We start from the raw sequence: 22,109 nt of genomic DNA, 5'->3' as shown, positions 1-22,109 counted from the left end.
TGAAATGCCACCATTTGAACTCCAGGACTTGGAACTGGGGTATAGAAGGTCCCCTTTCAAAGAAAACGTTTCTGGGAGCAGAGGGCACCCTGGGCTGCTCTGTTCCCCTTGCTGGTCCCCAGCATGGAACCTCTCTGGGCTCCCTCCATGGGCTGGGATGTGGGATGTAGGACCCTGGAATAATCGCTGCCAGCCCTGGAGTTCTCCATTGACGCACAGGGGCTGGAGCCATGACATCAGTGACTTGGAGCTCCTGCTGCCCTTCCCCCACAACCTGGGCATGGCCCAGGGAAATGGAAATCCTTCCCCTGCCCCCCTCCCCACATGGGTGTCCAGTTCTCCTCCTGGAAACTCCTGGGCTCTGGGGACCTGACCTCTCCTGTCCTCTTAGGCTCAGATTCTATGACTTAGTTTGTTTAGAACCCCACCCCCAGCCCACATATCCCCCACAGATTTATTCACCCTCCTCTACCTCTGTCAGGGGCTGTAATTATCCTATCCCTAGCACTAGCCCTCCCTGCTGTCTAAGTCTCCTCCCAGCCTTGTTGTCCTGGGAGAGCCACCTGAGAACCCCTGGGTGGTACTAAGTGGGGGAAATCCTGGTCCAGTCCTGGCACACCACAACTCCAGGGTACACGATTTACAGAGCCAAGAATATAATAGAAATAGTGCCCTGGAGTTTATGCAACCATGGCCCTAGTCACTGCCCTGCTGGGCACTCTGGACCTTCTATACCCCAGTTCCTTCTACATAGAGAGAGAGCAGGGTGGGATAGCTGGTAACAGGGAGAGAGTAGCTTGTCACCTATTCTGCTGGAGGGAGAGATTACCCTGGCAGAGACGGGTGGGGAGTGACGACAGGAACCACTTCCTTAAGGAAGGAGATTTGGGCGGGGCCCTGAGGGATATGCAGGATTCCACAAGGTGGGCTTCCTTTATAGACTCACCTTCACTGGGCCTTTTCTCACCAACTAAGTGGGGGTTTTTTAAGGGGGGCCTGGGTCTCATTGAGAAGGCACAGTGAGGTCGTTCTCCCTGGCCACCAGTTCCAGGAGGAATATGAGACCCAGGAAGGAGCAGCGGTGGCCCCGGTTACACCGGCAATGGTGGCAGGACCCGAGGAGCATCCAAGTCTCCCGTCTCTTCATCTTGCATCGCGCCCCGCTTCTTTCTTGTGTGGAGTCCTGATGGGGCTGATGCCCCCTGGGTCCCGCCGCCCGGTCCCGCGCAGCCCCCTGCAGTTCTCAGGGGGCGCGAGAGATGGCGACGTAGGGCAGTGCGACCCGGCGGGAGAGACACGAGCCCCTCCACGGCTCTCGGGGTGGGGGGCGAGGGGCGCCCGCCAGACTCTGACGTCGGGGGCGGGGCCGGCGGCCGTGACGCGCGGGGGCGGGGCTGCGCATCTCCCGGGCCGGCCGGCGATTCATTCAAAAGGCGCGCAGGCTGCGTGGCCGCCAGTTTGCTGGCCGAGCTGGGCCCGGGCGCCGCATCGAGCCGGGCGCTGAGCTGGAGCTGCCGCGGCGCGGCCAGGTAAGAAGGGCGCGAGGAGCCCCCATCCCGGGGTCCGCTCCCCGGGCCGGGCCAGCGGAATGCGGACCCGAGTGGCGCCCCCTGCCTCCCCGCGTCTCGGAGGAAGTTCGCCCGCGCGGAGGATGCCGCAACCCGGTCCTCGCGGCTCCCCCGCATCCGCGTCCTGTCCCGGCGCCTTCCGCGCACCGGCCCCGGGACCTGCGCGTCCTCCACCCGAGACTCCTGGCCCGACCTGCGCGGTGGGCTGTCAGAGGGTGAGCGAAGGGGAAGCCGCGGAACTTGCAGGGTGAGGGGCCGACCTGGCTCGAGCCGTCCCCCGGCCGGGGAAACTTGGACGAGACCAGGACCGGCTGCGGGACGCGACGGCGGTGTCTCGGTGAGGCTGAGGCGCCGGACGATCGTGGTGGGGGGGGAGTCTGAACGGTGTCAGCCCGTGACTGTGAGTGACTCGGCGCGTGAGGCGGCCTGGCCCGGGCGAACGTGTGGCTGGGACACTGGGCGGTGACGCCGGGCCGAGCGGGTGACACAGAGGGACTCTGTGTGTCTGAGACAGGCAGAGTGTGTACGTGTGGTTGTGTTTGAGACCCCGGGTCACTGGGGTCACTGAGTATGTGTGGCCTGGGGTGTGACCAGAGCAGGGCCTGGACCACTGCTTAATGTGAGCAAGTGTGAAACAGAGGAAGAGGAACCCCAAGTGACTGAAAACGGGACCGCAGTGAGGGTGCGTGTAGGGTCAAGTAGGGACAGTGTGTAAGGGGTGTCTCAGGGCAATGAGTAAGAGGCAGAAAGAGGAGGGACCTCAGATACCTTCCAGCAGATGGGGGATAAGGAGGAAGTTGGGGGGCCAGGGGACAAGTGTCTTTCCAGGGCTGTCCGCAAGAGAGCATCCCTCAGGAGTTCAGTTTAGTGAGGGGGAAGGACACCGAGGGACTTTTCCTGGCAGAGGGAGAGTGGGTCAAGGCTAGGGTGCATCTGGTGGGGTGGCACCTCTGGCAGCCGTAAGGTAGTCTCAGGCTTCACCCCCCAAAGACACACACACATACTCATACATACACATTGAAGTCCCCACACCTGGCAAATCTCTGTCCCCTGGAAACCTGTATTCGCAGTAGGTCCAGGCAGTCTTGCTCTCAGACACTGCCCACTCTAAGCCTCAGTCTCCCTGTCTGCACACTAAGGTGTTGGGCTGTGAATGACTGTGAATCATCACTTTGGGATTCTCCATTGTTTTTGGGTCAACTGCCTCTGTTCACTCTTTCCCTCCTTCAGGCAGAAAAGACTGCAGTGGGGGGTGGGGGCAGGCTTCTGCTGGGGTCACAGGGGCCTGGGGGGTGCCCCCAGGTGCTGGTGACAGGGTTGGAAGCACAGCCCTCTCCACACTGGTCAAGGAAACGTCAGCCTCCCACCCAAAGGCTGCCTAGTCCTTGGTCCTGAAATGGGTCCATAGACAATATGGATGCCCAAATCCTGATCCATAGACATTGACTTCTTTGTCCAGGTCTCCTTTCTTCAGTTTCGTAGTTGGGAGGAGAGAGGGCATGGACTTTTTCCTTAGGAGTGTCTCTGGTCTGGGAGGCTAAGTTCTTGCTGGAGAGCTGGAGCAGGGCCCCTTCACCATCTGGGCAAGACCCCTCTGAGGCCCCTACTCCCACATGAGGGTCTATGAGATTCATGCAAGGTGGGTGGTAATTGGGCTCCCTAGCCCAGGAGATGATGGTGTGGTGGGGTGGCATCTGCTGTAGGATCTGGAAATTCTGTCTTCTGCTGTCCTTGCATTCTGGGGAAAGGTGTGTGGGGGTTGGTGGTTAGGGGACACAATGCCAGGCACTATTCTAAACACTTTATGGTGCAGTCTTGTTGGATCCTCACAGTGGTTTCAAGATGTGATGACTGTTTTTCAGAGAAGGAAACTGAGGCTCAAAGAAGAAAAGTGACTTGCTCAAGGTCATGCAGAGTCAGGACAGTGCCGGGACTGGAACTTGGGTCTTCTGACCCTGAAGCCCTGTGAGATGCTTGGAGGGGACTGCCCACCTAACTAATAACTGTCCGTGGCTTACCTGGGCTTCTGTCTCTCAAACTTGGGCTGGCAGGCATGGCTTTGCCAGGATGTTCCATTGTGAGTTCTGACTGTGATGTGTGTGTGTACAACATGTCTGGAACACTGGGAGTAGGTAGGCTATATGATCTTCCTGTTCCTCCTGCTCCCTCCCTGAAGCCCTCAGCCCTAGCCAGAGGTCACCAGAAAGGCCTATCTCTTAACTTCTAGAATTTGCACCTGGCCTTGGGAGTGTCCACAGGACTCTGAAGAGCATCTGGAGTTAGCAGCACAGCCCAGGCATGGCAGAGATAATTGAGAGTCCCAGGTGACCTTCACTATACCTGAGAGACCCCCATCCCCCTCTTGGCAGTTGCTGCAGAGGCATTTTCCACCCACATGCTGTGGTGGGCAGCAGACTGCAGTTTACCTTGGGCTGGTGCCCCACCCTTTTGGGCATCTGTTTCACCATTCTTCTCAGGACCCTTCTAGCTCTGACCACTGCTGCCGCTGGGTGGAGATCTGGGGCTGGGGATCAGGGTTTCCCTCAGCCCTCTCTGGAATGACTGGAGTTGTGCTTCTTGGGACTGATGAAAATAGCTGTCTTGGTCTCCAGGGACTGAGCTCGAGTTATTTCCGTCCCCAGAAAGAGGTGGAAATAGCTCAGGGCCTGGGAGGGGGAGAAACAGAGGAAGGGGTCACCAAGGGTTAACCTTCTTTCCTTGTTCCAGCCTCGATGGAGGCCCCCAACCCCACTCCATGCCCTGCCCAAGTTCTGGGAACTTGGGCCTCTAGGGATGACAGTGGGGCCAGGCTGGGTTTCCACTTGTGGCCCTGGTTGGCTGTGGCATGACAGTTGCTGGAGGGAGATTCTGTCTGGCCAGGGAGAAGAGAGACATTGAGGGGCAGTCAGCACCGCCCTGCTCGTGGGGTCAGGAGGCAGAGCCAGCAGGCCCAGGCCGTGTTACAGAGCAAGAAACAGGTTCCAAGATTGCAACAACTTACCCAAGGCTCCCCAGGACTGTGATATTCTGACTCTCACCCTCCAGACAGAGTGCCTGCCCTCCGTCCTGCTGCATGTTCCCCAGCAATGGACACACCTCCACGTTGGCCACCTCTTGCTTTCGTCCCTAGCCAGCCATGCTTGCCAGACTCTTGGGCCAACTTCTGTGCCTCCATGTCCAGTTCATCCACACAATGCCAGAGTGACCTCCCTAAAGTAACTCTTGCTTTTGCCTACAAAATGTAGTCCAAACTCCTCATGCTGTCATCAAGGCCTTTCCTTCCAAGACCTTTCCAACTTTACATCTTCACCCTCGTCTCGCCCTACCATATGCCATGGTCCTGCCCTGTCTTTTCCCTCTTTCTAGAACCCTCCTGGCCATTCAACCCTGCCAGATGTCCCTCCTCACCTCTGGGGAACAGCACAGGTGTGGGGCACCTGTGGGCACTGCATGACCAGCTCGGCGGGTTGGCCTGCCCTGAAGCCTGCCCTCTCCTGCAGCCACATCTGTGCCAGTGAGGCCTTCCTGAAGGAATGGCAATGGCCCCAGAATCTCAGCACCTGTGTGCCAGGAGGTACAGGGTCTCTGAGGCTCCGCCTGAGGTGGAATGTGTACCAGGGGTCAGGGGCAAAGACTCAAGGCCATCCCTGTGGGTTGGGGCAGCTTTGGTGCTTGCCATGGTCCTCCTCAGATGAGGCCTTTATTCAGGGCCAGCAGAGAAGACCTTCCCTGCCGAGACCCTGCTATGTGCCAGGCCCTGGGCTTAGCATCTCCTCTCAGCAGCAGCGGTGGGGGCCCCCTCCTTTCCAAGTTGTTACAGGAGAGCTGAGACTCAGCATAGGGGAGCAGCCGTAGTTCCAGTGACACAAATGTCTGTGCTGCACCAGCCCCCAGCCGGCTCTCCAGGCAGGACATGAGGATTGGTGGACCAGAGAGGGAGGGGTTTTGCCTGAGATCACCCACCAGCAACTGTCTGGCTCCATCCCCCACTTAGGACTGAGGACACTGAGATGTGGTCTCTGTGCAGAGCTAGCAGCCACTGTGTGCCTGTACCTAGGCTTGGTGCCACTTGTTGGGGCTGGAGTGGCAGAGAGGATAGGAGCCAATGCTGCATCCCTACTGTGTGCCCAGCCCTGGGATTAGGACCCCTGAGGCTGTCACATCCTCAGTCTCATGCTCTGGGGGATCATCAGTCCCTCCAGGCACAGGCAGGGAAATCAAGGCTCAGAGGGGGAAGGCACTTGCAAGATCCTAGTGTCACTGGGATCCAAACCCAGGTCTGTGGCCTTGAAGGCCAGAGTTCTTTCCTAGGCCACCCTGGGAAAGATGAGAGCTCTATAAATAAACTGCCCATGTGGCTGTGAGCGTGTGCCCTGGCTAGTAGGCACAGACCGAGGGGGATGGAGAGGGCCTCTGCAGCCAATTAGAGGCAGGGTCTGAGTGTGCAGCTGGTGAGAGAAGGAAGGAGGGCTTCCAGAAGCAAGGCCCTAAGCCTGGCCTGGCACATCTTCATTGTGAGAAGGAGCAGTGAGAGCAGAGCCTGCTCTGTGCCAGCCTCCAGCGTGCACTCCCCTGCCTCCCCTCTACTCCCAGAGCCGCCCCACTCCCGACAGGGGTCAAGGAAGACTGAAAACTGATGGTTAAGAGAGCCTGGAGAGGGGAGGGTTCCCCCCTGACTGGGAGCCTGGGGAGGGGTCCTGCAGGAGGGGCTGCTTGGGCAAGGCCTGATTGTAAGAAGAGCCTCTGTTCGCCTATGAACTCTCGGTCCTCTGCCACAAAATTGACCTAAATTACAGAGGGGAAACTGAGGCTTGCAGAGGTAGGGCTGGGTCCTGATTGCCAAACCATTCCCTCTCAGTACCCCTCCACCTTTTTTTTTTTTTTTGGTGGCTAGCCAGTACAGGGATCAAACCCTTGACCTTGGAGTTACAACACCACACACTAACCAGCTGAGCTAACTGGCCAGTCCCTAGCCCTCCACCTTCTTGACTGGCCTCAGCTTGTGTGGAAGCAGCTTGACACAGACCTGTAAAGGGGCTGGGAAATGGGCCCCCAGGGTCCTCCCAGGGAGGCCAAGGCCCCTCCACCCTTGCTGCTGGGATTTACATTGGGTTTCCTAAAGCACCCTTGCCTACCCAAGCTTCTGTGTGACCTTGGCTGGACACTGCTTGGTTCGGAGCCTGGGTTCCTCCTGTGGTCCTCATAGGACTGTGGTGAGAACCAGTACTCAAGAGATGTCTCCTTGGGCCAGGCACCTGCCAGCACTACTTACAGTGGCTCCACCTATCCCCTCAGCATCCCGTGAGGCAGGGACTAGCAGCCATGTTTGCAGAGGAGGACCCTGAAGCTCAGGGGGGATGAGTAACCTGCTCAGGGTCACAGATCCACTAAGTGACAGAGCCAGAACTTGAACCTGGGTGGACTGCTACAGAGCCCAGCCTCACCTCCTCCCAGCCTTATCACTGTCCTCAGCACAGATCCGCTGGGTAGGACCTGACCTGGGATTGCCCCGGGCGGCCTCTTTCCCCAGCACCTGAGTCTGGAGGAGATGGAGAATGGGCCAGGCTAGGGCTATGGTCTCCCCTCGGTCTCTCCCCAAGCCTCTAACCAAGTCGGCCAGGTTAGGGTGATAGGGGTAGGTCCTGTGCTGAGCAGACCCTGGCACCTTAGTGACTTGGTACCAGACATATGAGATGTCTGAGATGAATCAGATGTCTTGTATGGGGGGGCAGGAGGCAAAGGTGGCTTCTCAGAGGTGGAGGTAGCAGTAGCATGAGCGGGGTCTACTGAGAGTTGTCCTCCAGCCCCTCCCAGGCCCCTTGCTGTCCTGTCTTGGCACTGGGGGAGACATCCCAAGGCTGGCCCATGGTGCTAAGGGGTTGATGGTGGGCCAGAAGCAACAGGAATGCCAGGCCAGGGTGGCACAGCAAGGGCTGCCTGCTGCAGGGTGGGTAAACCTTGTCCCCTTTGAGACCAAGTTGTTACAGGTTACTACTTCCCCTCTCTGAACCTGTTTCCTCAACTGTGAAGCATGGAACCCTGTCTTTGAGGGTTTCAGTGAGACCCAGCCCGGAGAAGGAATGAGGCATGCAGTAGGCGCTTAGTTTGGGAGGCGTTAGGGAGCTACACCTCTGCCCTAGAGATGACTCCCTGGTCTCAGACACCTCCTCCCCTAGCCCCAGACTAGGCCTGGGAAGGGGGAGGGGATTGCATCTGGCCCATACCCAGCCTGGAAGGAGCTGGGTGAGCCAGGTCTGAACACCTCAGCCCTTTTCTTAGCCTCAAGGGGCCAATTAGCTGCTCAGCCCAACTTGCCCACCTCACCAACCTGAGCCACTGAAGCCCAGGCCTGGTAACAGGCAGGAGGGCTGAGGGGCAGAACCATGCCCAGCTCCTGGGGGTGGGCCAGGGGGCAGCTGCTTCCTGGCTGTGTGCAGTGCAAGATTAGGGGTCCAGCATTCGAGGAGTGATCACCCCAGGGTGGTGACCAGGAGATCATGGCTGCCCAAGACAGGGGGAAGGAGTGGGAGTGGGGGTTCCCTTCTCACTGTGGGGCCCTGAGCCAGCCTCTGTACATCTCTGGGCTCCCAGCCCCAGTAGCAGCCCTAGGGAGCTGGGTCTCCACCCTGGGACCTCTTCTTCCTCCTCTGGGAATTCCCAGACTTCCCTGGTCTTTCTGCTTTTTACAGTGCCCAGTGTCCTTTCCAACCAGAGCTGGCATAGACTAGGACAATATGCAAATGGGTATGGATACAGGCAAATCCCAGAGGCCCAAGAGACTGCCAAGTGGGGACAGCACCTCCTCCTGGGGCCTGCCTGGGGCCTTTTAATAGGTGCTCAATTGAACTGCCTACTGTGGGCTACTCAGGTTGGCATACCCTCCTAGAACTTCTGCTATATGCAGGGTGAGGGGAGGCAGGAATGAGACAGTCCTGGGCTCCATCCGTGCCTCACCACTTACTGGCTGTATGACTCCTACAAGTGACCTCCCCTGACCTCAGTTTACCCAGATGTGAAACCGGAGTATACCTATCCTGTGAGTGGAGGTGACCCAGGACAAGAGTCTGGCCTGCGCTGGGCTGGAGTCAGTTCCCTTCCCCACCAAGGTGGAGGAGGGAAGCAGGCAGTGCCTAGCTGTCCTCACTGCCACTCCATGTGGGCTCTGCCCTACTTCAGCCCCAGTTGCCAGGGAACCACTGGGTTCCTTGCTAACCTGGATTTCTCTGTTGATGGGTGGCCTTTGTCTTCCTGCCTCGGGTGCGACCACCGCTGAGGGAAGCCTGTGTCCAGCTGTGTTTCTAGGCAACCCTAGCCTCTGGAAGCTGAAAGGAAGTCCACAGGCCCTGGAGCCACCCTCCCTGCTCCGATGGTCACCTGCTCCCACCTCCAACTCCCCCAGTTCAGGCAGCCCGGTGAGCCTGCTGAGACCAAACTGTTCCGTGCCTCTCCCTGCTTAACCCTTCAAGGCTTCCATAGGCCCTGGAGGAAAGTGCAAGTTTCTCAACCTTCAGCTGAGCTTGGTGTGACCTGGGCACTGTCACCAACCTTTCTAGACTCCTCCCCTATGCCCTCCCACCCCCCAGATTCTCACCATGGCTAATGGGGCACCTCCTGTGTACCAGGTACTGAACATAAATGTAAAAGAATCTCAAGTATATCTCACACCTTCCTGTCAGATGTGTGCCCTTCCTCCTCCACAGTTTACACATGGGGAAACTGAGGCACAGTGAAGTGTGATGAATGCTTATCTGAGGGCCTACTCTGTGTCAGGCCTGTGCTGAGTACTTAATGTGCGATCACTCATTCCACCCTCTCCACAGCCCTCTTCAGGGGGTCCACAGCCACCAAGCCAGTGAAGAAACCCCCCTGCCTAGCCCAGCCTCTGGGCTCCTTCACCATCAGCCTGCTCTGCCCTCCCTACCCTGTATAGCTGGGCCCTCTACTGGGAGCGCCTTTTCTGCCTCCCCACCCCACCTGTTCAGCCTGGCTCTGGACATGGAGGGCAGCTCATGGTGGGAGGGGGCTGGGTAAACAGGATCTTCACCACAGGGCGATTAATGCTGACCAGAGGTGATGGTTGGGACAGCTTCCAGGAGGGAGTGACTTTGAGCTGAGCTCTGAATGAAGAGCAGGTGTGGTTGGTGTCGCCCAGGTGATGGGAGGAGTGTCTGGGTAAACGGCAGGTACGGGTACAGGTATGGTGTGTCTGAGGGGCAGGGACCAGGAAGCTCAGGGTGGTTGTGTGTGCATATGGTGGGGGATTAGTAGGGGCGCATGGGATGCCATCCTGAGGGTGGTGGGAGCTGGCCCAGGGCCAGGGCCAGATCTCAGTGTCAAGACACCTGGGCTACAGGGTGGGCCTGCCCTGGAGGCCAGGGAGGGGACTGGGGGCAGGAGGGGTGGGCACAGGCCCTGGGAGATCTTGGGGAATGTACAGCTGAGGAGGGAAAGGGGAAGCTGCCGGAGGCCTGGGCGGGAGGCACAGCTTCCCCTTTTTCTGAGGCCTCCGGGGCTGCACGTCCCTGGGGCTATATAGCCTCCAGCTTCCACCTCAGCCTGGGCTCTGCTCACGGCTTTGCCAGTTGGCTTTTACCCAGGGAATTTCTGGTTCACATTGTTTGGGCACTCTTTGGAGGGCAGTCTAAGGAAGCTGTCCCAGCCTCATGAGCCTGTTCGGTGGAGGCCCCAGGAGCAGGCTTTGTGGTGACAGAGCAGACACCCGACCTTGCCGCTGTCTGCCAGGAGCAGGGGCAAGTGGATGGGCTGACACGGCTTAATCACCCCCCTCCCCAGGTGCGGAGGAAAGGAAGGGATATGGGAGGAAATCCTGTGACCCACTTTAGGCCCATTACCTCATGTGAACCTCACCACAGCCTTGCCGTGGAGGTGAACAGCCCCGTCTTGCAGGTGAGGAAGCTGACCTGTGAGGTGGGGCGAGGGGCTTCTCACAGGGGATTGGTGGCGGTGGGGAAGGAGTGGCCTCTAAGCCAACTTCCTTCTGCGCTAAAGCCTCCTGGGGCCCGTCATCCAGTGTGGCCGGGGTGGGTCTCCCATCAGGTGCACTGGGGCTGGAGAGCGCCGCCCTTGGCCCTCTGGGGCCTCAGTGTCCTGGCTCTGACAGCTGTCCTACAGGAAGCCCTCAGGAGGCGCTGGCTGTGGGAGGTCACTGACTGACTGCTGTCTGGCCTTCAGGACAGGCCAGTGCGGTCTGGATGGGGTCTTTGCAGGACCCCTTCCAGCCTAGGGGCTTCTGTCTGAACTTGCTTCATGGCCTCGTTCCAGGGCTCCGGTGTAGCTCTGTCGTGCACGCGCGTGGGCCTCCTGCCTGACTGGGCAGGTCCTGTGGTGGCTCAGTCTGGGCTGAGTGTGGGGCCGGGGCGGCCAGACTGGTGTTAAGTGCCAGTTTGAGCTAATTTGAAGGTGTGTAATTAGAAGGCACAAGGGTACCCGGCGCGGGTGTCTGAATGTGCCGGAACGGGCCCTGGCTGGCTTTGTGTCTGGGCCTTTGGACCCTCACTCTCCTCCTGGAAGCCTCTAGATCACGAGCTCCAAGTCTGTCTGCAGATGAGCAGCTGCACAGCCTCTCCCTGTGGACTCAGGTCACTCAGCAGGTGCCACCCAGGGTCAGGAATGGCTCCAGGGCTCTCTCTGTGGTTGTTTTGCCTTTTGCTTTTCACCCCGTGCCCCAGCCCTCTGGGCTGTGGGGACATCCTGGGGACTTGGGATCAGCTCTGTGGATTAGATCCCTTGAAGGACAGGGGAGGGGGCCTTGGGGGGACAAGCTTGAGGTGGGAACTGGGCTTGGGCAGGGGGAAGGGATGCTTTGGGGCAGAAACTGGAAGCAAGACTTGTGACCACATTTGAGGAGGGACAGGTGGGGGGGTGATTCGGGGGATGCCATCTGTTGGTTATTGACTGCCGGGTGTGGCCCTCACCCTACTCTGTAGGCTGGCCTTCTTCTGTCTCTGGTTTTCCCCTGAGCTGGGGCTGAGAGCAGCTGCCAGTGACCTGGAGAGTCCCCAGGATGATGTGACTGCTGCCCTTATCCCTCCCCTGGGTGAAACTCAAACCCCTGGCCCCTCCAAGGTCTGTGCCAAGCCAGGCCACGATGTCATGCGGGCGGGTGGATCGGTTTCCTCGGCTCCTTTTCCAGGCAGGAAGCCTGGGCTGCCTCTCAGGAGAGGGGCTGTCATGTGACCTGGGACCTACTGCATGTGGTGCCTTTCCCGCTGGGCTTGACATCAGACAGGTCGGGATTCCGCCTGCTGGGGACCCTGGGCCAGTGGCCGGGCTCTCTGAGGCTACGTACAGCCCTGCTGAGGCCCAGCACAGCTTCCCTCAGCCCCCTGGACCTAAAGCAGGCCTCTGGGAAATACATCATGGAACTTCCTCGTTGTGCTGCAGTCCCTTCTGTTGTCTCATCCGAATCCTTCCTGCTGTCTCAAGCTGGCCGGAGACTTCTCTAGAAGAGGCCACAGTCTGGGCCTCGGGGGCCTCAGCTTCAGGCCAGTGGTCTGCAGAGCCACCACTGATACTTCTAACTTCACTCACTGTGCCCTCTCCCTGCTTTGTTTCGTTTCTCGGCACTTCCCACCAACTGGCAGGGAGACCGCTCTCTGTTTGTCTGTTTGCTGTCGGTCTCCCCTGGGATGGGGCTCCCTGAGGACGGGGCCTCGGCTGTCTCATTATGCCTATTTCCCTAGCGCCAAGGGCAGTGTGTGGCGCATAGCAGATGCTGGAGCGATGGTGTAAGGCTGAAGGTTGGCTGCCAGGACCCCCACCCCCCAATAGTTCTGCCCATGGCACTGAGGCCAAGATGGAATCAGACACGTCCCAGCTGTCCTTGCAGGAGTCAGAGGGTGTAGACAGTGGCCATGTGGGAGAACAGGACTGTGACGGGGAGGGGGTGGTGGGTCACACAGCAGCTGTGGGAGCCAGATCCAATTTGGGGGCAAGCTTCTAGAGAAGCTTCAAGAAAGAGAGGCCTTTGCAATGGGCTTTGAAGGGTGAAGGAAAGGGCCTTCCTTGGAGCAGACCCGGAGGAGTGGAGGCAGAGGAGCATGAGAGGCTACGCAGGCTTCTGCTGGCCGGAGCCTGCAGCTCTGCAGATGAGAGTGGAGGGGCTGGGGCTGGGGGCGCCACAGCCCTCTCATCCCCCCAGCCCGTTCACATTTCCTTCCCCCAGCCTCCCCTGCCGATGTCACTGGGCACCTGGCTGTTTATGGAAGGGGAAGGAAGCCCTTCCTCCTGTAGGAAGCCTCCCCAGCCTGCAAAGCCCTCGCCTGCCCTTCCAGTCTGCTCTGCAAGGCTGACTCCCAGACAGGGCAGCCATACTCTCCTTGGGCACCAGGGGGTGTAGGGCAAAGTGTCCATGCTCTGCTTGCTCAGCAGCACCCTGCCAATTCCCTGCCAAGTTCTGTCACCCTGAAAGTGGTGCAGGGGGGGACGGCCGCTACTTTCTTGTTCCTGCTGCCCACTGAGCCTCCTCTCCATCTGCCCCAGGCTGGTGACCACCCAGGGTCTGATGACAATGAAGCTGAGCCCGTTGTGCTGGCCCCTGTCCTGCCTCCTTGTGGTAAGTTGGGGATGGGCCTGGGGGAAGCCAGAAAAGCCGAATCCTGAGCCCCGCACCCAGCCCTCCATGGAGCAGGCACAGATGCTGCTCAGGAACCCCTGCTGGGGTGGGGCTGGTTACTTAGCTGTTCCTGTGAAGAATCTGGGGTAGTCAGACCCTCTGAAGCACCTCTGGCCTGCCCTGGCACGAGATGGTGACCAAGGAGGGGAGGCCATGGCTGCCTCTACTCATGGCACCCAAGACAGGGGACACATGGCTTTCCCAAGCCATGTCTACCCAGGCCTAGTGTGAGTGGGGGGAGAGGGGAGGACTTTCTGGTGTTTATAGGCAAGGTAGGCATGGCTGAGGGCAAAAGAGGCCTGGGATTTGGAGCCTGAGAACCTTAGCACCTCAGATGATGGAGTCCGAGTTGGTCTAGGGACCTCAGATTCCAGGTCCCATAATCAGAGAATCAGGACAACTGCTTGCCTAGAGCTTCTGGTGACTCCAGATTACAGACTTGCTTGCAGCCTCAGGCTGTGTCTTAGAATCTGGTCTGAGGTCCATCTTTCTGCTGTGATGCTGGAAGCTCAAGGAGGACAAGACTTGGCCTTGGGCATCTCCGAGGCCTGCTCCTTGTACAGGAGGCTCCCAGTCTTAGCAGTTCTAAGGAAGTCCCGAGAACCTCTGTGTGACATTCCACCTCCAGGGCAGCTGGCTCTGCCCAACCAGCCTGGGCCAAATTAGAGGATGTGGGGGGTCATCCCACAGCAGGAGGGATTCAGGGCAGACAGTTCATACCTGAGAATGGGAAGCAAAGGGAGCTCTCAGTGAAATGGGCTGCAGGACACACGCTGAGAAGATCCTTCTGTTGGAATATGTCATGCCCTGTTTCGATGCAGGGTGTGAATGAGGTGGCCTTGCCACATGGGGAGGTCACAGAGGAGGATGTAGTCCTGAAGACTTAGCTGAGGGCCCAGAATAGGAAGCACCAGCTGCAGACTTGGCTCCAGGATGATAAACAGAGGCTGATTAATGACATGCCCAGCTGTGATGGGGGTGGAAGGTAGGAGGGGACCAAGTTAGCAGAAGGGGGACTGGAATCTGAGAGGAATTCGGAAGCATTTCCTCCTTATTTTTCTGGTTAGCTGGAAGAGGTATGACTCAGAGACCCAAGGGCTTGAGATCCTGATCTGGTCCTGTATGGGGCTTTCTAGCATGTTCCGGAAGCAGATGTGGTTCTCTCCCTACCCAGGCACTGGTGATGCAACAGGCCTGGGCAGAGCAGGTTTTCCTCACAGCGTGAGGGATTGAGGTTAGAAGAGTGTTTCTGGAGCCTGGGGTAGGGTGGCCCTGAGTGGTTCATGGTCCCCACCCTGGGGGCCTCAGGTGGTGTACAGATGACCCCAGAAACCCCACGCCTAGCACTTCCCACCTCTCTCAACATGCTCCTGCCTGCTGTTCTTCCAGCTGCTGCTCTGGCCTCTGGCCACTCCAACATCAATGTCCCCTTGGCAGTGCCCACCCGGAGAGGAGCCCAACCTGGTGAGCGTTGTGCTGCCCATCCGCCCTGCCCTGGGATGACTCCTGGGGGGAGGGGGTGGAGTCCCACACCTGGCCTCCCCAGGGACCTCAGGCCTGGCTCCTGGCCTTGTTCTCACTCTTTCCCTCCCACAGGACCCGGGGCAGAGCACATTATGCAGGTCCTGCCCCCTGGGCACCTTCTCAGCCTCATGGGGCTCCAGCCCGTGCCAGCCCCATACCCGCTGCAGCCTTCAAAGGAGGCTGGAGGCCCAGGTGGGCACAGCGACTCAAGATACATTATGTGGAGGATGTCAGTCTGGGTGAGCCACGGGGATGGGGGGTCATGGCTGGGTGACCAAGACTCTGGATCCTGGGGTCCCAGCCTCACCCCACCTGAGTGGGCCTCAGTCTTCCCATCTGTGAGATGGGATGAGGCAGGACCAATGAGGGTGCCTGGTAGGAAGGGATCCAGCCTCACTTAAGGGTACTTTCTGAGGGAAATTTCAGGCCTCGGTGACATATTCCTTCCCTGCAGGTGGTTTGGCCCTTTGGAGGTACCCCATGTTCCATGTCAGCTGTGTTCCTGGGCACCTCTGGGTACTCATGGCTGTGACAGTGAGTGGCACATTGGGCTAGGACTGGTGGGGGTGTATGTGGGAGGGGTCCAATGAACTTGAGCCCAGGAGCCTTGGCATTGTCCATGTGGGGGCAGTGAGATCCTCCTCCCAGCTCAGGGGAGGATGTGCAGCTGGAGGGTGTCTGGCAAGATGTGGTCAGTCACTCCACTGGCTGTGTCTGCCCATCTTGCTTCTGAGTGGCAGGTGGTAGCCATGCTGGGGTCTGGGGGGCTCACATCCTGACTGGTCCCCTGTACCCATCCCCTCAAAGATGCCCATGTGGATGCATGAGTACACGCACTCGCACGTACTCACATGCACATGCTCACACACACCTGCACTCCTCTCGCTGCTGGGCTGTTCACCTTCTTTTTTTTGGCAGCTGGCAGGTATGGGGATCTGAACTCTTGACTTTGGGGTTATAACACCACGCTCTAACCAACTGAGCTACCTGGCCAGCCCACTATTCACTTTTGAAGCAGCTAATTCAGGGACCAGGCCATGGGAAGACAGGATCCTGTGTCCCTGTGCCCAGGCATGTGCTGCCTATGCTGTCCGTTTACCCCTCTGGCCCCAGTACGAGGGGAGGACAGGGACTGAGGGTCTGGCTGTCCTGAGGCATCCTTGCTCAGGATGACTGATCAGATGGCCAAAAGGGAAAAAAAGAGGGGAGTGAGCTGGCCTTTGCTTCCCCAGTGTGGTGGGGAGTGGGCTGCTTGGACACATCAGTTCTCCCCCCACCGCACACTAACTCCCTCTGGTCCTCTCTGCCTCCCTGTGTTTGTCTCTGCTCTGTCTTGCCTTCATCCTCTGTGGTGCTCAGCGTGGGGGCGGCGGGCCCGACGTGGCGTGGAGGTGGCAGCAGGGGCCAGCGGCCGTGGGGAGACGCGGCAGCTTGGGAACGGCACGCGGGCGGGCGGCCCTGAGGAGACGGCTGCGCAGTACGCGGTTATTGCCATCGTGCCCGTCTTCTGCCTCATGGGGCTGCTGGGCATCCTGGTGTGTAACCTGCTCAAGCGGAAGGGCTACCACTGCACGGCCCACAAGGAGGTCGGGCCTGGCCCTGGAGGTGGAGGCAGCGGTGAGGCCCGGCCTGGGGTCCTGGTGGGGAGGCCGGAAGGCACAGCTAGCCTGGCCCCAGCTCAGCTTGGGGGCTGTCAAGGGAACCTTCCTGGCCTGGGGTGGGTCTGACAGGGAGAGGCCTACAGAGGAATAATCAGGAGGGTTTCCTGGAGGAGCTGCTGTAGAGGGACCACAGAGGAGACAGCTGCAGACTGACCAAGTGGGAGGAAGGGGAAGGGGGCCGAGTGGCAATGGGGGTGGGGCAGAAGCAGGACAGATGATCAAGTGGCTTCAGCGGGATTCCCACCCTGGGTAAGGCCCTGCCCTGCCGTGGGCTTCTAGACTCCTTGGGGGCTACAGATGTGTTTGTGGTTCAAGAGTCGGACAGCCTTTGATATACTCAAGGTGACCTCTCACCTCTGGCCTGGAGCAGTAGGAATGCCCTGCGTCAGGAGGGCTGGCAGTGTGGCTGTCCTGGGCGGGCACCACAAGGGGCTCAGGTTTCAGCTCCAGGCTGTGGTTTGAATTACAAGTCTTGGAACCAGAGGGAGAGGCACGTTCTTCCATGTGTGCTCCCAGCCCTGGGCCCCTTTTTCTTCTTCTCCACCCCCACTCCTGTGCCCTGAAGGGTAGGGTGCCCCACATGCACATCCCTGGGCCCACAGGAGCCTTGTGGCCAAGTCAAGAGTGAAACGGCACCTCCCGGGCCAGCACCTCAGGTTGCCACTTCTAACTCCTGACCTGAAGTCTGCAGGGGGCAGGAAGGGGACAGGAACTTTAGACAGACAGGATGGAAGGTGGCAACTCAGCACAATTTTGCCTGGGACCACACTTGTTTTCCCTGGCCTAGTGACTTCCTTTAACTGCTGGCTGCTGTCTGGGTACAAGTTGTGGGAGCTCTGTTTGCTGCTGGGCCTGGGATTGATCACAATGGCCCATTCTCATGCCCTTGAAGTTTGGGCCTAAAGCTGAGCAAGGGCCCTCAGTTAAATACAGTAGTTACATAGTCAGGGTGGGATGTAGGCAGGTAATGGGCGTGAAATGGCAGAGTTAAATGTAAATGTTGAGAATTCTGGGCAAGGAGGCAGCCACAGCTCTCTGAGGCTGAGGAGGGAACAGTGCAGGACCAGAAGAGGCTGATACCATGCCCCCCACTTACTTAATAGGGACTGAGGAGTTCAGATGGCCCTGAAACCTCTAAGCACCTGGGGCTGTTGGGTGCAGGAAGCAGTAATGTTGAGTAGTGAAGGTTACGATGGGTTTCTCTGAGCCTAGAGTCCTGTAGATGCAGGGCTCAGTTGCCTACACACACACACACACCCCCACACACCCACACACAGCTCTGCTGCAGGGCTCTGTCACCTATGCACACACACGACTCTGCTGTAGGGCCCTGTCACCTACACACACACACGACTCTGCTGCAGGACTGTCACCTACACCCACGCACACCTTCACACATGCATGCACACACACGTGACTCTGCTTAAGTACTCTTGTCACTTATGTACACACACATGGCTCTGCTGCAAGACTCTGGCACCTACACACACACACCCACACACACATGCAGACACACAGCTCTGCTGCAGGGCCCTGGCACCTACACACACGCATGTCCACCTGCAGGACTCTGCCATGACTCTTAGGAAGGCCTGGGGCTCCCTCTGCCGGCAGATCCTGGTGTAGCGCAGGTGGCTGGAGTCCTTCCTCTTCCCTGTGATCATGGTCCTTCTCTTCTCTTCCCCAGGGATCAACCCCGCCTACCGGGCTGATGACGCCAACGAGGATACCATAGGGGTCCTGGTGCGTCTGATCACAGAGAAGAAAGGTGAGAGAGGGCCTGACCCGACCCCAGTGCCCGGGAGAGGAGAGTCTCCTCCCACAGCCTGCGCCTCGAAGGGCCTGGTGCTCTCTGACCCTGTTGTGCTGCCCTTTTGCCTCCTGTTCTTGCCTGAAGAAGGAGAGAGGAAAAGGCACACGTGCCAGGCTGGGGAGGGGTAATGGGTAGACAGGGGGTCTCTGCTGGGACGGGATGGGGGGTGCCACTTATGGCCAGAGCTGGGTTCTGACTGCAGCTGCCCACAGAGAACGCGGCGGCCCTGGAGGAGCTGCTGAAAGAGTATCACAGCAAACAGCTGGTGCAGACAAACTACCGGCCTGTGCCCAGGTGAGTGGGCAGGTGGGAGTGGGGCAGGGGGCAAACCCACAGATAATTAGCCCACCTCCTGAGGACTCACCACTCGGGTATGTTCCCTCTTCTGTCACCCTGATCCCCTCCAATCCCTGCTGTGGTCTCCTGGCCCTAGGCCTGGCCTGCCCTAGTGACCACTCCCACCTGTACCCTTCTGCAGGCTGCCACCGGCCCCCTCAAGAATGCCACACATCTGCCCACATGGCCACCACCTCCACACTGTGCAGGGCCTGGCCTCACTCTCTGGCTCCTGCTGCTCCCGCTGTAGCCAGAAGAAGTGGCCTGAGGTTCTGCTGTCCCCTGAGGCTGCAGCTGCCACCACTCCTACTCCCAGCCTCCTCCCCAACTCGGCCAGGGCTCCCAAGGCAGGACGCCAGGGCGAGATCACCATCTTGTCTGTGGGCAGGTGAGGTGGGCACAGACACAACAGGGACAGGGAAAGATATGACAGCCCAGGAAGGAGGCAGGGCCTTAGATTGAGCCCTGAGCATCCTGCTCAGTGGTGGCCTGCCATTCTTGGGCCTCTCTGGGGAGTGGGGGTGGCCAGAGAGAAGTCAGGATTTCCCAGCTATGCTGTGTCTCACATGGAGCCCTTAGGTCCCCAGGGCAGGGTCTTGGCCCCCATTGCACCTGGGGCCTCTTAGGCCTGTCCACCTGCAACCTAGAGTTCGAGGGATGAGGGCCGGGTTCACATAGCAGAGCGAAGCCCCTGTCTGTGCATGGGAGGGGGCTGGGAAGGGCTTAAGCTCTGGTGTCAATAGGCCAGGCTTTGATGCATGAGCTTGCTGTGTGGCCCTGGCAGGTGCTGTCCTCTGCACTGGGGCACCCCGTAATGCGGACAACTGTACCACCTCCTCACTTCACAGGTTCCGTGTGGCTCGAATTCCCGAGCAGCGGGCAAGTTCAGCAGCATCTGAGGTGAGGACCATCACAGAGGCCACACCTTCAGGGAGTGATCCCCCCAACTTCCCACAACCTGGCCTCCCCCCTGAGCAGCGGGCACTGCTGGGAAGTGGTGGAAGCCATACGAAGTGGCTGAAGCCCCCAGCAGAGAACAAGGCTGAGGTAAGGGCCAGGGGGAAGGTCCCTTTTGTACCTGGGCCAACCCAGGACTGAAGACAGGACAAGGGTGGAGGTGTGGGGGCCACTTTCCTGGGGATCAGAAGCCCCTTGGACTCAGCTCTGACCCCTCACCCCTGCCCCCCAGGAGAACCGCTATGTGGTCCGGTTAAGTGAGAGCAACCTGGTCATCTGAGGGGCTGCCTAGTCTGAGGACACTGAAGCCTTCCCTAGGAGGTTGTGAAGGCTTCCTGGAAGAGGGAGAGCTGCAGCTGGGACTGTGAGGACCACGAAACAATGGCCCAGCAGGCAAAACGACAAAGGCCAAGGCCTGGAGGTGGGAGCGTCCACCCCAGTGAGGAGGCAGGCAGGTCGGCGGGCAGTGTGTGCAGAAGCAGGTTGAGCCCCGTGCCTGTCCCTGCTGCCCCAGTTCCCCCCTGCAGGATGGCCCTGTCCCCTGTGGCTGCCTGGGCCAGATCCTAGGAGCCCACAGGACTCTGTACCACCAGAAGGCTGGGCTTGGCAGAGTGGAGGGGCCCACGCCTGGCTCCCCTGGCCCCACACCTTGGTAATTAGCCCCCCCACCCTTACAGGGCCCTCCAGCAGATGTGCCTCCCCCTCCTCTTCTGGTTCTGTAAAGAGAAGGGGCCATAAAAAGCCCTGGGCTTGGAGGCTGAGTTCCTGGGTTCTAAGGCATGTCCCTGGCCATTGCCAGGTCCCAGTTTTTCTGACTGATATAGGGAGAATGACGTCTTAGTACCCAGGGCCTCTCCAGCTCCTTGCAGACTCTGGGCTGGGTGGTATGGGGCAAGAGCTTGACTCTGCCACCCCTCCCATTAGTAGCTTTATCTGGCCCTGTTTTGCTGCTTCCAGGGCCTCTGCCTTCAAGGCCCACATGGACTGTCCATCCATGGCTCTGCCTAAGGGGCTTAATGCATGTGCCTGCCTCCCACTCTGCCGTTTTCAATGAAATTGGAAAAACAGACTTGACCTGGGCAGGACTGTAGTGCAAAGCCCAGCCTGCCCAGCCACCCTCAAGATCTCAGGAGCCTGGGGGAGAGGAGCATTGGGGAGCAGGCCTCCGTGTCCCTGTGGTGCCCAGCCCTTATCTCCACTCTGGCTCAGCAACCTGGTTATTTATGTGGGGCCGTGCAGGCGCGGGCCCACTGCCTGTCCCCGTTTCTCTTATTTATTGAAACTTGCTGTTGTCCTGTCATTGTGCCTCCATCCCTGTCCACTTGTTGAATAATAAAACGTAGGAAAGTGGTGTCACGAGGAGCATCTTTTCTCTGCCCCTTCCCCAGGCCGTCTGTCTATTCAGCACACACCTCTGGGCCCACGCCGCATGCTGGACAGGCCGTTTCTCCCCTCGCAGCGCCTGCTCCTCAGCAGTGCGGGAAGCAGGGGTAGGAGGAGCCCTCACCTCATCTGGTTCTCACTGAAGCCCCTAGAATGGGGCTGTCCAACCGAAATATAGTGGGAGCCACATACATCTCAAAAGTAGAAAGAAACAGGTGAACCCAATTTTAATAATAGTGATAATATATATTTTAACCCAGTATATCCAAAGTATTTTCTTTTCAGTATAAAATCAAAGTAAAAATTATGAATGGACTGTTTCTGGGGGGGTTCTTTTTGCTTTGAAATCTGGTGTTTATATGTATTTTTTGGTGGCTGGCCAGTATGGGGTGGTGTGTATTTTATACTTCTAAGTATGAACTAACATATTTCAAGGGCTCAATAGCCACATGGGGCCAGTGGCTACCGTACTGGACAATGCAGTTCCAGAGGAAGCAACAGCCATGTGGTGCTTGAGATGAATGGGGGTAAGGAAAACATATTGGGGGCTGGAGAACGTAGGAAGGGGAAATGTGTTCCACAGAGAGGGGAGAGCATGTGTAAAGGCCAGACATCTGGAGAGGCTGGCCACGTGGGTCTTATGCCAAGGAGACTTCAAAGCATGATTTGTCAGCTCCCTTTTGGCTAGTGTGGAGGAGCCACAGGAGCAGGGGTAGCACGAGAAAATGGTTGCAGCTGTCCAGGCAAGATGGAGAGAAACAGGTGGATCCAAGAGATTCCTAGGGCAGAGCTGCTAGGGCTCAGTAATGGGATGTGGGTCAAGGGATTAGGACCAGCTGGGCAACAGGAGGAGCGGTCCTGGGGATGCCTGGGACACAGCCATGGGTGTGTCCTGAGGCATCTGGATGTGAAGACCTGGAGATCTCAGGTGACAGACCTGGGTGACAAGAATATCTCCAAGCACTCAGGTGGGCATTTATGGCAGGACTGGGCTGGGAGGGAACCTGTTCCAGGGAAAGGGCCCAGGGAAGCTCTCTGGGCTGCTCTGGGGTAAGGCAGAGAAAGCACTGCCGGGGAGGGGAAGAAAACCAGGAGAGAGCAGTGTCCTGGCAGCCAGAGGAGGGCGCAAGTGTGAGGAGGGTGTGGGCTGCAAGGCCAGGTGCTGCTGCAGGGTCAGGAGGACTGCCACATGCCCTGGTGAGTGGACAGAGACTTGATGGGCATCAGCTCAA

At 58.6% G+C, this 22,109-nt stretch overlaps 2 protein-coding genes across 4 annotated transcripts; one reads left to right on the top strand and one right to left on the bottom strand.

Moving 5' to 3' along the window:
* Positions 1-1,091: 1,091 nt before the first annotated feature.
* Positions 1,092-3,644, bottom strand: LOC134376279 (nascent polypeptide-associated complex subunit alpha, muscle-specific form-like). The gene is made up of 2 exons (XM_063094879.1): positions 3,587-3,644; positions 1,092-1,945 (listed from the first exon to the last, which is right to left on the bottom strand). Exons 1-2 carry the CDS (start codon positions 3,642-3,644, stop codon positions 1,092-1,094), a joined length of 912 nt encoding a protein of 303 aa, XP_062950949.1.
* Positions 1,427-20,850, top strand: RELT (RELT TNF receptor). Of its 3 annotated transcripts, none has more exons than XM_063093799.1 (11): positions 1,427-1,529; positions 13,071-13,143; positions 14,593-14,667; positions 14,800-14,966; positions 15,182-15,261; positions 16,087-16,344; positions 18,076-18,156; positions 18,414-18,495; positions 18,680-18,925; positions 19,386-19,584; positions 19,727-20,850. In XM_063093799.1, exons 2-11 carry the CDS (start codon positions 13,093-13,095, stop codon positions 19,772-19,774), a joined length of 1,287 nt encoding a protein of 428 aa, XP_062949869.1. In that variant the 5' UTR covers positions 1,427-1,529; positions 13,071-13,092; the 3' UTR covers positions 19,775-20,850. The 3 variants fall into 3 exon arrangements, with proteins under 3 accessions (XP_062949869.1, XP_062949867.1, XP_062949866.1); XM_063093797.1 differs by having other exon boundaries at positions 1,439-1,783; XM_063093796.1 differs by lacking the exon at positions 1,427-1,529 and adding an exon at positions 4,363-5,142.
* The last annotated feature ends 1,259 nt before the right edge of the window (positions 20,851-22,109 follow it).

This window comes from Cynocephalus volans, chromosome 4, assembly GCF_027409185.1.
Source record: "Cynocephalus volans isolate mCynVol1 chromosome 4, mCynVol1.pri, whole genome shotgun sequence".
NCBI lineage: Eukaryota > Metazoa > Chordata > Mammalia > Dermoptera > Cynocephalidae > Cynocephalus > Cynocephalus volans.
This window is presented reverse-complemented; position numbering and strand designations above follow the sequence as displayed.

Coding starts and splice junctions, on each gene's coding strand:
- RELT (XM_063093796.1), top strand. CDS start 5,102: ATGGCAATGGCCCCAGAATCTCAGCACCTGTGTGCCAGGAG. Junction 14,668..14,799: donor CCGGAGAGGAGCCCAACCTG/GTGAGCGTTGTG, acceptor TCCCTCCCACAG/GACCCGGGGCAGAGCACATT. Junction 14,967..15,181: donor TGTGGAGGATGTCAGTCTGG/GTGAGCCACGGG, acceptor CCTTCCCTGCAG/GTGGTTTGGCCCTTTGGAGG.
- LOC134376279 (XM_063094879.1), bottom strand. CDS start 3,644: ATGGAACATCCTGGCAAAGCCATGCCTGCCAGCCCAAGTTTGAGAGAC. Junction 1,946..3,586: donor TTTGAGAGACAGAAGCCCAG/GTAAGCCACGGA, acceptor GACACCGTTCAG/ACTCCCCCCCCACCACGATC.